General features: G+C 34.5%; 1 protein-coding gene and 1 pseudogene across 1 annotated transcript; both read left to right on the top strand.

Annotated features, from left to right (window-relative positions):
- Positions 1 to 1,343, top strand: part of LOC111211911 — a 1,751-nt pseudogene extending 408 nt beyond the window's left edge.
- Positions 1,344 to 12,446: 11,103 nt separating this feature from the next.
- Positions 12,447 to 12,875, top strand: LOC125585853 (uncharacterized mitochondrial protein AtMg00810-like). The gene has a single exon (XM_048755556.1). It carries the CDS (start codon positions 12,447 to 12,449, stop codon positions 12,873 to 12,875), a length of 429 nt encoding a protein of 142 aa, XP_048611513.1.
- The last annotated feature ends 4,119 nt before the right edge of the window (positions 12,876 to 16,994 follow it).

Below are 16,994 nucleotides of genomic sequence, written 5' to 3'. Positions count from 1 at the left end.
TGTGGACAGCTCAAAGACGGTAAAACCGCTGCGATCAAACGCTTAAATGCTCCTAAAGGAAACGACAACGACACTCTATTCTCAACCAGAAGTACTACTAACCTCCTCTCCCCCTGCTTCTTGGTGGATGGATTCCTATTTGATCAAGATTATGAAATGTCTTTGCAGGTTGAGTTGTTATCAAGACTCCATCATTACCATGTGGTTCCATTGATTGGATACTGTTCGGAGTTTCACGGCAAGCATGCGGAGAGGCTTCTGGTTTTTGAGTACATGTCTTACGGGAATCTGAGAGACTGCTTGGATGGAGAGCTGGGAGAGAAGATGACGTGGAACATCAGAATCTCTCTCGCTCTTGGAGCTGCAAGAGGGCTCGAGTATCTCCACGAAGCTGCTGCTCCAAGAATCTTGCACAGAGATGTTAAATCCACTAACATCCTCCTCGATGAGAATTGGCATGCTAAAGTAAGTGAAGAGCAAAGCTTTATTTGCTTCGGTGAGACCAAATGTGAACTTGAATAAACATTGTTTACAGATAACAGATCTTGGGATGGCTAAGTGTTGAGCAGCGACGGTTTACAGAGCGGTTCAAGCTCTCCAACAATGGGACTGCAAGGAACGTTTGGCTACTTTGCACCTGAATACGCTATTGCAGGATGTGCTTCACCTATGTCAGATGTGTTCAGCTTCGGTTGTTCTACTCGAGCTTATAACCGGTAGAAAACCGATACAGAAGCCTAGCAACAACAAAGGAGAAGAAAGTCTTGTTATTTGGGTAAATTAAAAAACAGTACTACTAGTTTATAAATCTCTTTAACCACAAAGTTATAAGTCTTTGAAACTTGGTGTTTCATAGGCTATGCCGCGTTTACAAGACAGTAGAGGGTGATTGAGGAGCTGCCTGATCCCAGGCTTAACGGAAAGTTTGCTGAAGAAGAGATGCAGATAATGGCGTATCTTGCTAAAGAGTGCTTGCTTCTGGAGCCAGAAGCTAGGCCAACAATGAGAGAAGTTGTTCAGATTCTTTCTACCATCATGCCAGACACTTCCAGACGTAGAAACTTCCCCATCAATCATCTTTTTCCGGTAATGTTTTCTAACTAAACCTTCATTTAAGCGTTTAAAACAATCGAAACCTTAGTATTGGTTACATTTGTACCGGCAGAGTAATGAGAAGAAGAAAGAAAGCAAAGTAGGATGGTCAAGAGGTGGGAGCAGGACTGCAAAGGAAGAGGAGTCAGTGGATCTGACTGAGCCACGGTTCGAGTCCTTCTGCCTGCCGAATGTTAAGCCGGTCTTGCTTGAACCATCTGCACATATTTAAAAGTACATAGAAAAACACAGAACAGAAAAAAACAACACTGAGCCATATCGCATGTGTGTAGATAAAAGCTCACTCTGGGAAACGGATAAAGCATTGAGGCTTGAGAGTTTTATTATATGTGTGTCAAGATTTGTTTAAACTGTTGACTTTTAATTTATGATAGAATAAATATTTTTAACAAAACTACAATATGTTATAGGTCAGATTCAGAATATGGGGGATTTTTCGAATATAACCTACAAATTGATTTGAAATGCAAAAATATATTTCATATTCAATCAAATGCAAAACTAACTTTAATAAAACTGTTATTTACTCTTTATAACCAAACAAAAAACTAGGAAATTATTTTACGATTTTATCTTTCGGAATACTACATTTAAAAGAAAGAAGTCTTCAAAATGTAGATTTCCTAATAATATTCTGAAGTCTACGTCGTAATTTGATCTAACATTTTTATTTAAAAATGTATAACAAATAATTTGTGTGAAATTTATTGTAGATCATCAATGTGAGAACCAACATGAGGTATATAAATTAAAATTAATAGGATTGAACAATTTAAAAGAATATATATATTAGTTGGTAACCATGTGTTGGACAATGTTTATGGTTTGGGGAAAAAATGTTCAAAGATGTAACTATTGTTAGGATTAGATTCTTAGGGTTAGATTTTAGGTTTTTTTGTTTTGTTTTTTTGAATTAAATTTATATATCAATGTCGAGTAGTTTATATTTACATATTTGATACAATGATTAATAATTAAGAGTTTTCTGTTATCAAGTGGACATTTAGAGTTTGAAGTTTGCGGTTTATGGTCTGGTAGGCTTCAAATAAAGTCTTCTTGATTTTATGGTATACAACTAAAATTTGAAATTACAAAAATCAAAATGATATTGATTAATTTTAGTTTTTGTATGAATAAACTAAAATGGTAATCATCAAAATAATATTCAAAAATTGTGAGATCATATATTAAAATTATTAAAACAATAAAGAATAAACAACAATAAAGAAATTATCATATGAGATTTTCCAAAATATCTACTAAGTAGACTTACAACAACGTCTCACCTTGATTAAATGTATTTAACAGAATTTTTGCTTCAGATAAAATCCACTGGTAAACTAATCCAAAGCCTCATTTTCAAGATGATTGAGCTCAGAGAAGTTATATGTGGCCTTAGAAATAATTTCCTAACCAAAATTTGATTCGCGCATCCGCGCAAGTATTTATTTTTAATTTTTATGATTAAATATTTGTTTTGCATAAAAGATACTGTATACTTTAAACATTTATATGTATTAAATAATTTTAAAAAGACATTTTTAAGCATACTAATTTTATTTTTTATATTGAATAATTTGATTTTGTTTTTCTGAATATACCATCCACATTTTTATTCTTGTTTTAAATGACAAAAAGACAATTAATAGATCATTTCAGTATTTATGTCAAATTCGGTTCAGGTTTATGAGTTCGGTTTATTTGTCCATCTTTAAATTTTTTCGTGTTTATTAATTAATAACAAACACCCGTCCGCATTAATTAGTTAATTCACGTTTAACATAAAAAATAAACATTTGTTCGCATTAATTGTTTTTGTAATGTTTATTAATTTGTTTTTTTAATACGAATTAGTTTGAAAATCGATTTGGTATGTTTTGTGTTTTTAATGAAAAAGACTACAAATGATGAAATCTAGGAATGTAAAAACTTTTGAATTATGATAGTAAGAAAGTTAATGAAGTAGTTAGGATGAGTGAAAAATAAAAGTAAATATTGTAATAGCTCTTCAAAATAGGTAAGTTATGTTTTGTACTTCTATTTTAATAGAATAAATTGATCAAGGGGACTTCCATGGCATGTTTCTCATAGTGTACATATAGATATGGACAATTGGATATCACCACTCCTCAATTGGTTATCACCACATTTTCCATTACTCATGCATCCAAGGTATATTTTTATTCATTTTTTGGTGCAAATTGTAACGGCCCGATCCCTCTGCGTCCGACCGGGGTTATCGAAAGGGCGTTATGGACACGTTCTACTCATTTAGACAACCATACGTGCCCCGTTACTGGTCCCAAGAGTCGACAGACGCATAACCTTCTTTGAAATAATGTTCCACCCACATCCATATACTTCTACTTACAGTCCTGCGCACAGAGAAATGGAAAGGGAGGGATGAGCAACAAGTTACTCAGTGAAGCGACTCTAGACCAGCCTGCCCGCATGACACTCTATACTACTCTATGCGGGAACTAGGGCTGACTAGCCACTACAATCAGTTGATGCATCTTAACATTTCATATCATCATCATTTATTTCCACACATTCAATTCTATACATTTCTAACAACCTAGCGATAAAACAGTACAATGATCTCACTCATTGTCATACACGTCAAACCATAGACTTAACCGACTCGACATACAAGACCGACTCAATCTTATGACACCTTTAACACCCAGATACCCGACCATGAACTAAGGACTCTACAATGCACGTTTTTATATCCCGCCTCTCGCGGCTGGCTCATCTTTTCTCTTTTCTCCGTGGGTAGCTCTCGCTAGACTTCTACCCCATATTCTTGTGGATTCCACCACAGCTCCTATGGGTGCCTCCATATTCTTGTGGATTCCACCACAGCTCCTATGGATGCCTAGCGTAGAACTACTACCACACGTACTCCCTCTAGACTCTATATGATTTCCCAACCCATGCTTAACCTTAACATTATTCACTTATACATTCACTTATCCTTTCACATCCTTATTCACTTTCACTTATCCATTCTCATTCTCATTCACTTTCCTTTACACTTAGACTCGTACTTGAACTCATTCACTAGACGCCACCCGTTATTGGTGTCACACACAATACACATCACACTCAGGTTTCACTTACAGTATCAATAACAATCAGTAGTCATCTATCATCTCAGCATTCACTTCTTTCTAGCATCCTAGCTTTAATCACAAACCACTCATGGGACTAGACATCCAAACATACAAGTATCAATTACCAATCAATCATCACCACAACAACACAAGACAGTTCATTAAGTCCCGTTTAACAGTATGAGGGTTCTTATGCATCATGATCCATTCATCTATCAATCTAGTAATAACCATGTTCTATCATCCTAACTCTCAAACAGGGTCTAATCAAACCTAACTCCAACATAAAGGAGTATACAGTACATGGGAACAAGATGGGTTCAAGACACTCCACCTTAGCCTAGATCTGGATCTAGAACAAGAGACAAAGGGGATGAGATCTGAACAGATCTGGAACAAGTAAACACGAGAGAGACGAGATCTGGTCACCACCACAACACCACACAGCCACCACCATCACCACACTCGGACGATCACCCACCACCACTTGGACGACCACCACCACCACCGGCGGCTCAGCTTGCTCTCGGGGGACTCGCGGCGAGGAGAGAGGAAGAGATCCAAAGGAAAGAGAAAGGAGAGGGAGAGAAAGAGAGGCGTGAGAGAAGAAGAGAGAAAAGGAAAAGAGAAGCTTGACGGCTAGGGTTTCCTAGTCTCTCTAAATCTCTGCAGAGTTTCGCTCCAGTTTCAGAATGAGAGAAAAATGAGAGAAGACAACTTCATTTATAAAAAAAGGAGGGAACCCTAGGTCATTCACCCTAATGGGCTGCAGTCTTAACGGGTTTTCCTTAAAAAAAATTGGGCTAGGAACCGGGTCGTTACACAAATGTTAAAAGTATTTTTTTTATTCATAATACACATGAAATAATTCTATGTACAACTGAAAAGCCAATGTAACAAAAGTAAAATAGTGTTAATCAATATGATGGGAAGTTTCCCTTGTTTGCCTCTATTTCCTTTTTCGTAGAAGGAAGAAGATATGATGATCACAAGCAAAAAAAAATGCTAACTCCTCCGATAGTTCAAAGTATGCGCTTCCTTTGTAAGCGTATGTTCGCATTTTCGTAGAGACAGGTAAACTGTCAAACGCAAGTACATTCACAAATAATCAACATACCTAGAATATATATTATTGTATTTGAATATATATATATATATAATGTATTATATAATGAAAGCATATTATAAAAATATAAACTGTAATACAAATTTGAAGTAGTTAGAAATCATTTTTGTTTCTAATATCCAAAAATTACACATGAAAATAGTGTTATCTTAAGATTTACTACAATCTTCAATTTCATTAACTCATATTTTTCTTATTTTTTTCTCAAAGTTATCTAATATTTTCTAATTATTTGTTAATAAGTCTGATATTATTATGTTAAGTAACATTTGTTACTTCACATAATTAATCAACATTCCTCATTCAAATGGAGTAATTTTCATGATGCATACTAAAATGTATTACAACAATGTCCCTATACCATCTCCTAGACATTATTTGCGAAGTGATTTGCCACATTTCATCTTTACAATTACTTTTACAAAAAAATATATGACATGACAACTAAATTTGATGACATGACTAATGGTTAAATATGACATAGATAATTACATTTAATGTTGATATATATTTTTGGTAGACTTTATAGAATATGACAATAACTGATACATTATATTTAAGTCGATTTATATTTTTGTAGTTTTTTTAGAATATGGTAATAACTCATAAATCATCACCAAAATAAATATGTTCTAATATGAAATTATAAGTTTCGAAATATTATTTAATTTTATTTTTATATACAATTTTTATCACAAAATTTTTCTACAATTTTTATTTTTAAAAATACAAATTTTTAATCGTATATCATTAGTTTCTTTTAAATATCTACAAATTTTATAAATATTATTTGGTTTTAATTTTTGATAACTATACAATTTTTTTATGAATTGTTTTAGTAATTTTATATAAGTTGATTTAATATATTTAACCAAAAAAGCAGATAGGAAATTTATCTAAGATTATAATTTTCAATATATACATATATATTCTTAAATATAATTTAAAATAAACAAAATGTTTTTTTTTCTTAACTTTATACTTAATTAAATTGAATTTATATTAATATAATTTAAATATAAAAAGATTTATCACTGCACATGGTGCAGGAAAACACCTAGTTAACATACAAAAAATCATTATAAGGCATATTATTATATCGTTTTGTCCTTTAGTGTAGATTTTGTAGTAGGGAAGAATTCATTTATTTTCATTCTGATCTCTCACCTTAAAATTTGAATGACTAATTTCAATATGATCTGCCTTAATGAATATTTAGATTTATGATAAATAAAAACTTTCAAAAATAGAAAGATTAGTCAATAGATACTTGTCAAATTAAAGAAAACTAATTTTGAAAACTAGAAAAAATATATATTCAGTGGTTTCGATAATCATCATTCACTAATTTTGAATACTATACAAGAGAATATATATCCGGTTGTTTCGATAAACATCATTGTTAGCGTCATTCCTTTCAACGGCACCTTCATGTCACCCAGTCTTTTTAATAAAATTAACTAGATTTTGAAGCACGGGATAATTTTTTGTTGAAAATTTTATTTAATCATTTTTTCTCTTTATTTAAAGTAGACATGGAAATAAAATCATTAACCCGAAGTCCGAACTGAATCCAAACAAAAACTCAATCCTTATCCGGTCCAAAATATTAGAAATACCATAGTAGGTCTTGTAGGATGGCATAAAACATATCCAACTCGAAGTATTATTACTGAACCCGAAAGTGTAACCAAAAAATGAAAGTCCAAATTAATCACAAATATAAATATTTGATCATAAATATGTACTTCAAATATTTAATTATATATTTATTTTCAAGAATATCTAAAATAAGTATTTAAATTTTAAATTTAACTTCAGATATATTTAAACCAAACCAATATAATCTGAATCCGAACGATATAAAGTTACTTTATAGATTTTAGGACGTGATACAAATTAGAACCAAACTGATGTGCTATATCTGAACCCCATCCGTATTTACAATTTTTCCAGAATGAGACCTATAATGCGATATAAATTAGAAACAAAAATTCAAATAAGGATAGATGAACGAAGCCTAACTTAAAATGTGGTTTATGTTTTGTTCAATTAGTATTATATTTGATAAATATTTTACATGTTAGTTGCAATAACCCGTAAAACTATAATCATAAAAATGTTAATAATAACATGTTCCATCATATCATTAAATATTAATAGTAGCTAACTATTAATATCCATTTTATAAAATATATACATTTGATCAACTATATGTTAATCAACCCGTCTTTAAAGCGCAAAATTATTATTTATTATTATATAAATTATCTATAAGTCATTCAATCCGTATCATATTTGGTAAACATATTGAATTTATTTTAATATTTTAATTTAAATATGTATATTAAATATGAAATTATTTATTATTTTATATATCTTACTTTAATATTTTGTTTTAATAAATCGAATTATGTTGTAAAATTTATGAATATATGTTATTATTTAAATTTATAATGTATAAAATGGTTAATAAATTGATTAAGTTACTTTATATTTATTAATTGGTGTAGTAATTTAATTATGAATATAAATATTATAGGAATGTTATTTTTTATTCTATAAATAAAAAATAAAATAATATTCGATTATAATTATAGTTAGTATTAATTATGAATTTTATTATTTAAAAGTAAATATTAAAAATAATTTTATATTTACATTTTAAATAAAAAGGTCTTAAACGATATTATTAAAATGCTGTCTTAGAAAAAGATAGTTAGGAATATCTTTTTAGATATTTTATTTTTGAAATATTAAAATAATAGGTAAGATATGATATATATTTAATATTAATTAAGTTAGTTGTAGGAGAAAAAATAGAAAATTAAATAAATGTCATGATCCAACCTAGACTATTTGTAAGTAGATAAAAAGTGTTTATGTTTTAATAGTATTGATAATGTTTATTCATTGGTCCAATATTTTCGTTTGATATGACATATTTGATGTTTTGTTTGTGTAAAACCACATTAGTTAAGATTTTCTTTTATCTACGTAATCAACATATGGCTATTTATAATGACAATGATCATATAGATGTATTTATAAATCATGCTTCAGTATTTCAGTCTAATGTTTTGCATGAACTAAGAAAAACCGTAAATTTCTAAAAGCAAAAGAAATAATGTATTCAGATTTTTCCACAAGGTTTTCTTAGGTATATAAAACAAGGGAGTATAACCTATATGATAAAGGTTTTTTTTGTTTTTTTGCTAAATTTTGGCGAAGAACAAAAAATTCGATCATATATGATATAGGTTTTGATTTAGGAAAGAAGATATGTTCCACCTAAATACACTCAGTCATACTATTTTAGAGTTTGTTCAACATATTTAAAGACCCGAAGAGCAATTAAAGGATATGTATTCTCAATAGTATAGCCCAAAGGCCACAAACACTTCAGTTGAGGCCCATACAACTAAACAACAAACATCTCCCAAGTTCATCTCGTCCTCTTCTAACGGTCGCAAAGGATCAGAGTTGGTGACGTCAAAAGGTGGTCATCGTACGGGTTTCACAGCTAAGGATTTATAGCTATCAAACCGTTTTGAAACCTTAGAATTGTGTGCTGTCAGAGGCTGAGCTGTCCTCTATCTTGTCTGTATTCAAGCACACAATCTCCTCTTTATATTTTCTCTCTTTGTAAGCGTGAAAGTCAAGCAGAAACAATCAATAAGAAAGTTATCTTCTTCATTTACTCTCTTCGTTTTCACCAAGTTTACATGGTATCAGAGCCATGGATGGTGATCCTCTTAATTCTCCTTTGACGATTACACACTGTGTGACACTCAAGCTCAACGACTCCAACTACTTGTCTTGGAAGTTTCAGTTTGAGCAGTTTCTTAATTCCCAATCACTTCTTGGTTATGTTACCGGCTAAATACCTAGACCACCACCAATCCTCGCTGTTCAAAATGAAGATCAAGTCACAGAGACACCAAATCCAGCTTACGCCAAATGGGTCCGCACCGATCAATGCGTCATGGCTTGGCTGGTTGGTTCTCTCTCCGAAGACGCCATCAAAAGCGTTTATGGTCTTCGTTCGTCGCAAGAACTCTGGTGTTATCTGGCTCAGAAATACAACAGAGTTTCCCCCACCCGAAAGCTAGATCTACGGAGTCGAATCTAGAGTACAAAGAAGGGCTCTCGTTCCCTCACTGAGTACCTCTCTGAGATAAAATCTCTCTGTGATCATCTGGCTTCCGTTGGCGCTCCTCTGTCTGAACAAGAGAAGATCTACGGTGTATTGCGAGGTCTGGGGAAAGAATATGAGTCCATCTCGACTGTCATCGAACATTCAATGGATGTCTTTCACGGACCAAACTTTGAAGACGTGGTGTTCAAGTTAATGGGTTTCAATGAAAAGTTTTCATCGTATGAAGCTCCTACTGAGACTGCTCTGCATCAAGCCTTCTACTCCAATAGAGGTGGATGCTCTTCTCGCGGCCGTGGTCGTGGAGGTTATCGCGGAAGAGGTAACTACTCTACTCAAGGCAGAGGCTTTCCACAACAGATAAGTCAAGGCTCTTGTCGTGGTGCTCCCTCTGGTTCAAACAACCGTCCAACGTGTCAAATCTGCAACAAGTTTGGTCAGGCTGCGTACCGTTGTTACAAACGCTTCGACCACTCCTATCAGACAGAAGAGCTTCACAACGCTCTCACTGCTATGCATACTTCAGATCAAGCTCAACCTCAAAGAAATGATTGGTATGTTGATTCTGGTGCTACGGCCCATATCACAAACAACCCTTCTCAGCTCCAATCTACTCAGGCCTACACAGGTGATGACTTGGTTCTGGTTGGTAACAGTGGGGTTTTGCCCATAAGTCAGATTGGTTCCGCGGTTCTGCCTAGTCTTCAAGGTAATCTCCCTTTAAAAGAGGTTCTTGTTTGTCCTGGCATCACTAAATCTTTGCTTTCAGTCTCAAAGCTTACGGCTGATTATCCTTGTTCCATTGAGTTCGATGCTGATAGTGTTGTTGTGAAGGACAAACAGACAAGGCAAATCCTAACCAAAGGAACTAGACAGAAGGACCTCTACGTCTTGGAGAACCCGAAGTTTATGGCTTTCTATTCTCACAGACAGCAAACTGCAAGTGGTGATGTTTGGCACCTGAGGCTAGGTCATCCTCACCAAGAAGTTCTCCAGCGTCTCTCAAGTAATAAAGCCGTAGTTATCAATAAGCCCAGTCTTCAGCTTTGTGAGGCGTGTCAACTGGGCAAGTCAAGTCGTTTACCATTCAGTAGTTCTGTTTTTGTAGCCACCAAACCCTTAGAGCGTGTTCATTGTGACCTTTGGGGGCCTTCTCCAGTGATTTCAACTCAAGGGTTTAGATATTATGCAGTATTTGTTGATCGTTACTCAAGATTCACGTGGTTATACCCTTTGCGATTAAAATTTGATTTATTTTCTGCGTTTCTTCACTTTCAGAACTTAGTAGAACGACAACTTGACGGTAAAATTAAAACATTCCAAAGTGATGGGGCGGTGAATTCACCAGCACTCAGTTTGCTGCTCATCTAACGTCGTGTGGTATCAAACATCACATGTCTTGTCCCCACACCCCACAGCAGAACGATCTTCGGAGAAAAAGCACCGATATGTTACAGAACTTGGTTTGTCGTTGATGTTTCAAAGTCGAGTTCCTCATCAACTGTGGGTAGAAGCCTTTCTGAATTCTGTTTACCTCAGTAACCTTCTCCCTTCCTCGGTTCTTCCGGAGCACAAGATTCCTTATTAAGTTCTTGTCGGTAAAGCTCTAGTGTATACGTCTCTGCGTGTCTTTGGGTGTAGCTGTTACCCGTTTGTTTGACCTTACAGTCAAAACAAGTTTGATCCGAAGAGTCTTCATTGGTTATAATGAGAAGCACAAAGGGTATCACTGTCTACATCCACCCTCTGGAAGAGTTTATATTAGCAGGCATGTGCTGTTTGAGGAGAAAACCTTTCCTTACAAAAAGGAATACCAGTCCTTTCTACATTACTTGGATACGCTGTTGCTCTCTGCTTGGCAATCAGAATGTGAAAAGGTCTCCTCTCCTGTTGAGCCTGCTGTTGTTCCAGAAGAACCAGTACATCGAGTTCGACTACCTCAACCTCCAGCAAGCCCGGTTTCCACTCCTTCAACTGCCTCTATCTTTTCTGAAGAATACTTTCCACCCTTACCCACCCCTGAAGCATCACATGTTCCTGATATTCAGAATGTCCCTCCACCTGAGCCAGTACATCCAATGGTTACTAGAGCAAAAGACGGGATCCGAAAGCCTAACCCACGCTATGTCCTTCTCTCTGTTACGTCTCAATATCCTGAACCTAAGACAGTTGCTGCTGCTTTTAAAGACCCATACTGGACTAATGCAATGAGACACGAAAAGAACAATATGGACATCAGACATACATGGGACTTGGTTCCTCCTGATCCAAGTATCAAACCAATCAGTAGTGGATGGGTTCACAAGTCGAAATTGAATGCTGATGGTACCTTAAACAAGCGCAAGTCAAGACTAGTAGCTCGTGGAAACGAGCAGGAAAAAGGCATATACTTTGTTGAGACATATAGTCCGGTGGTTAGAAGAACTACTATATGGTATGTGCTTCACGTTGCTGCTGTAAAAGGTTGGAAAATCAAACAGCTGGATGTAGAAAACGCCTTTCTACACGGTGATCTCAAAGAACCTGTCTTCATGAAACAACCACCTGGATTTGAAGATCCTGAGAAGCCTAACTACATTTGTAAGTTGAGAAAAGCCATCTATGGTCTTCGTCAGTCGCCTCGAGCGTGGTTCGATAAGTTCAGTATCTTCTTGATTGAGTTTGGCTTCAAGTGTACTCATGGAGACCCTTCTCTGTTTGTATATCTACATGGCGACGATGTGATATATCTCTTGCTCTACGTTGATGACATGTTACTCACAAGAAACAATGATAAACTGATAGAAAAGCTACTGGTTCATCTCAATACCACTTTCAGAATGAAAGACATGGGCCAGTTCACTATTTACTTGGCATTCAAGTGCAAGAAACTTCAGATGGCTTGTTTCTTTGCCAGGAAAAGTATACTACGGACCTGCTACTGAGTGCAGGAATGTCTGATTGTGCGCCAATGCCGACGCCCCTTCCGATGCAGCTAGACAAAGTCACTGGCCATGATCAACTTTTCTCGGAACCAACTTACTTTCGCAGTCTTGCAGGCAAGCTTCAGTACTTGACCTTGACAAGACCGGACATCCAGTTTGCTGTTAACTATGTATGCCAGAAGATGCATGCTCCGACGGTTGCAGACTTCTCCAACCTCAAGCGCATTATTCGTTACTTGAAAGGCACGTATCGATATGGATTGAACATAAATGCAAAGACCGGCTTTCTCCTCTATGGCTTCAGTGATAGTGATTGGGCTGGATGTCGTGAGACTAGACGTTCTACTAGTGGCCTGTGTACGTTCCTCGGTTCAAACATCATCTCCTGGTCCGCTAAAAGGCATCCTACTGTGTCGAGGTCTTCAACAGAAGCTTAGTATCGAACTCTCTCACTTACCGCTACAGAGCTCAAGTGGTTAGCATCTCTCCCTGATACACCTGAGTTGTTTTGTGACAACTTATCTGCCGTCTACTTGACTGCGAATCCAGCTATTCACAATCGCAGCAAGCACCTTGATATTGATTTTCACTATGTGCGTGAGAGAGTTGCACTCGGAGCTTTTGTAGTCAGTCATGTTCCAGCAGTGCTTCAACTTGCTGACATTTTTACGAAGCCTCTATCACAACAGCCTTTCTTCGCCTTGCGGGAAAAACTTGGTGTTCGGGATGCTCCCACCACAAGTTTGAGGAGGTGTACGTATAAGCCCAAAGGCCACAAACACTTCGATTGAGGCCCATGCAACTAAACAACAAACATCTCCCAAGTTCATCTCGTCCTCTTCTAATGGTCACAAAGGATCAGAGTTGGTGAAGTCAAAAGGTGGTCATCGTACGGGTTTCACAACTAAGGATTTACAGCTATCAAACCATTTTGATACCTTAGGATTTGTGTGTTGTCACAGGCTGAGCTGTCCTCTATCTTGTATGTATTCAAGCACACAATCTACTCTTTATATTTGCTTTCTTTGTAAGCGTGAAAGTCAAGCAGAAACAATCAATAAGAAAGTTATCTTCTTCATTTACTCTCTTCGTTTTCACCAAGTTTACAAATAGTGCCGTACCAAGTAAAGAAATTTGTAAACATTAGCTTATGTCAAAAAAAACTTTGTACAAGATTTATAGGGCATTATTTAGCTTGCACACTAAATCATTGGCATTATACTCCTCACTTATTTTCTACAATTATGACTTAAATGTTCATTTTGAAAATTATTTATGTATCCTATTTTTTTTTTTGTGTTTATACATATGTTCATGTTTATTTATTTTGCCATAATAATTAATTTTTCTTTATCTTTATATGTTTTTTTTGCAGAAACTTCTTTATTATTAGAATTAAATGGTTACAAGAAAAATAGCATCATCATACAAACAAAGATGTACGAGCCGATAAACTGAAACCCCGATATATAGTTCAAGGGAAGATAAGCATAGAGACGTAAACTTTAAAAAAGTTTGATAAAATATTATTGCAAGACATTTATGTAATTTGTTAAGACGGTGACCTCAGCTACGAAGCGACAGACAACCGTCCAGTAAGAAGTACCAAATAAGGACGAGACTTCAAAAAAGACTGATGGAAAATACAAAGAGCGACTTACACCACACCGAACAAACCCAGCCACTAGGATACGAGACAGGAAGAGGAACAAATTAGAATCGACCTGCCCTGGTGCTAGAAAGCCACTGGAGCCGAACACCTACAAGGCTACAAGAGGATGAAGGAAGCTTAAGGGTTTAAAGAGATGTTAGACCGTTAGAGCGCTAGTCTTACCAATCTAATCTATCTGCACAAACATATGCTTTGTTCATAAGTTTTTATCGTCATATAAATTTGAATAATAAGAAATAATAATTGAATAGTAACATCTTTGGATAATCGAAGAAAGAGAAGGTGGGGGATATGTGATCAATCAAGAAAAGCCCATATGGCGTGTTCCCGTGGCCTCGCCACACCAAACCCCATTTATTCCAAATGAACCTGCAATTAATTGCCAACCCAAGCTTTGTCTATTTATTAATGTATTTTTGCCCTTAATGAAAATGAGCCTAATAAAAATGAAGATATATGCATTAAAATAATGCAAATTTCGTATAGTATCTTCCTATATGCTGACATAAAAACAATTCATATATTATTTTTGCAAGCTGTTCAGTTTTTGTTTATTTTCCTAAGACCCAATATTAAGAAAATGCACACGAAGTTATGCATTATGAAGATACATAAATGCCGTTAACTAGAATTCAAACTGATAAACATATATGTTAATGTTTATTAATTCATTTCCAATATATATATGAATTATAAAATGCATTTTCTTTAATTTATATTCATAGTTAATATGTATATTTGTGAATAATACCATGAATTGAAACTGCAAAATTGCATGTTTAAGCATACCAATTGGTGGAAGTTATTCCAACTTGTTTCTAGTTTTAAGAATGTCCTTTTGCTCAAAGATAACCTTTCGAGACTACATTGACCTATTCATATCATACGAATTTATTTAATGTCGCTATGATATTATTTTATACTTATAAAACATAAAGAAATGCAAATAGTCGTCCGTATGAAATTTCCAACCCCACTCCATTTCTTATTTTAAAATGAAATAAAATATAAAATTGAATAAAAATATTCTAATCCTATTACATTTTTCATTTCATAATAAACTTTACTCTATAAATAAAGTAATTTGTTTTTTGTTCATTACTCTATAAATAAGAGTAGTTTATTCCATAATAAATTTTACTCTGTAAATTGAGTAATTTGTCCGCGTTTGTGATCGGGTGGTCAAGGTGTTCCGTGGATCCCTAAAGGGACCCGAGTTCGAATTCGCACCACACCAGATTTTCACACGCGTGGCCACCGGGGCTTTCACATTCTCTCTCCGGGGAAATAGTTTACCTTTTTTTTTAATTTTAAGCTTATCACTTAAATGTAGTTTCAGATAAATAATACCTTAATTTGAATAGAAGACAAGGCTACAATGCAAATATAATATAACACTTACACGAGTAAATAACTCAGTGGGGTAACTTAAACAAATTAATTAAAACATAATCAAATGAATGGATGTGTTATGTACCAAGGTTGATGATAATATCTCAACAGAATCGTCGTCCATAGATTACATATTCCGGTGAAATAATCGTTTAGATTTAAAAAAAATAAGTAACATATGAAAACAAGTAAGAACCAAGATTTTGAAGTTAAATGGATGAATCATGAATTTAATGTTTATAAAGTAGACTGTCTCAACTCGAGAACAATTTCACACACAACACAAGTCGTATAGAGGTTGTTTGATTTCCTCACTTTAAAATGCTAGAAAGTATGTATTTAAGCTATATTACCGCTCTGAACCAAGATATCCAAAAGAAACAAGACAGCATAGTTTAAGAGTGAAGATGAAAAATAGTAAAAATATGTTTGAACACAAAAAGAGAGTAAAAATATATTAAGAAACTTGAAAGTCAAATGTAGTCCAATGCAGGAACTGGTACAAAACACATGGCCGGATTCGAAAACGAGTCAACTCCTCGGATCTTACAAACCTTACCAATCTAATTAAGTGGGAAGTGTATGTATATCACTACTATTCATAATACTTAACTCAATACCTAGTAAATAAATATATTTTCCATTCAGTATTTAATTTAACAAAATATTCTATCCCAAATAAAGTCAATACACAAATACTGAAGGAGTGATGAGTTTAGTTTACCCCCTACTTAGGTGATGAAGATATATACCATTTTGATGGTTAGTAATCACAAAAACTGGAAGATTAGTAGTCTAATCAACTATAGTTATCGATTTTTATCAGCTATAGTTGTTGGTTTATGATTATTGATATCTGGGAGAAAATAAATAATAACGTTTATTGAATTATCTTTGTTAAAAACGTTAACCAATAACTATCAATCAACTTTGGTGAACAAAAACTTCGATTTTACACGCCTGTCAACTTGTTTGAATCTCGAAAACAATAACTCGTATTTTTTTAATTCAACAAAAAATACAACTTGTTTGTTTTCTTTCTCATGGTCTGGCTTTGTACTTTATGTAAATAACTAAAGCCACAATAGCTACTTTAAACGGTATTTATTTATAAACTATAATCATGTGATCCGTACAAGAAAAAGCTCCACTTTGTCCACACCAATACAGTGGAAACGAACACTATATTCAAGTGAAACTCGCTCTCAAATACGAAGCTAAAGGTATCAATCTTTGTCTGAAGAAGAACACACCCAAGAAAAGAAGAAAACAAATCTGCACAAAGCATTGATGAACGAAGAACACTTCACGTTTCAGTGAGTCTCTCTCTTTTTTTTTCTCTATCTGTGAGTGTCCTTTTTGCTCGCATTTTCGTTGTTGTGGTCCTACTTGGTATTCTTACAGCTGTTTCGTTTTATGTTGTGTTATGTCGGTGCCTTAATTTCAACTTCCTTTTTAGTTTTCACATGTCGACATTTTTTCCCCGTAAAAT

This window comes from Brassica napus, chromosome C4 (genome assembly GCF_020379485.1).
Source record: "Brassica napus cultivar Da-Ae chromosome C4, Da-Ae, whole genome shotgun sequence".
NCBI lineage: Eukaryota > Viridiplantae > Streptophyta > Magnoliopsida > Brassicales > Brassicaceae > Brassica > Brassica napus.
Note: the sequence above shows the minus strand (reverse complement) of the source record. Positions and strands in the feature narration are given on the sequence as shown.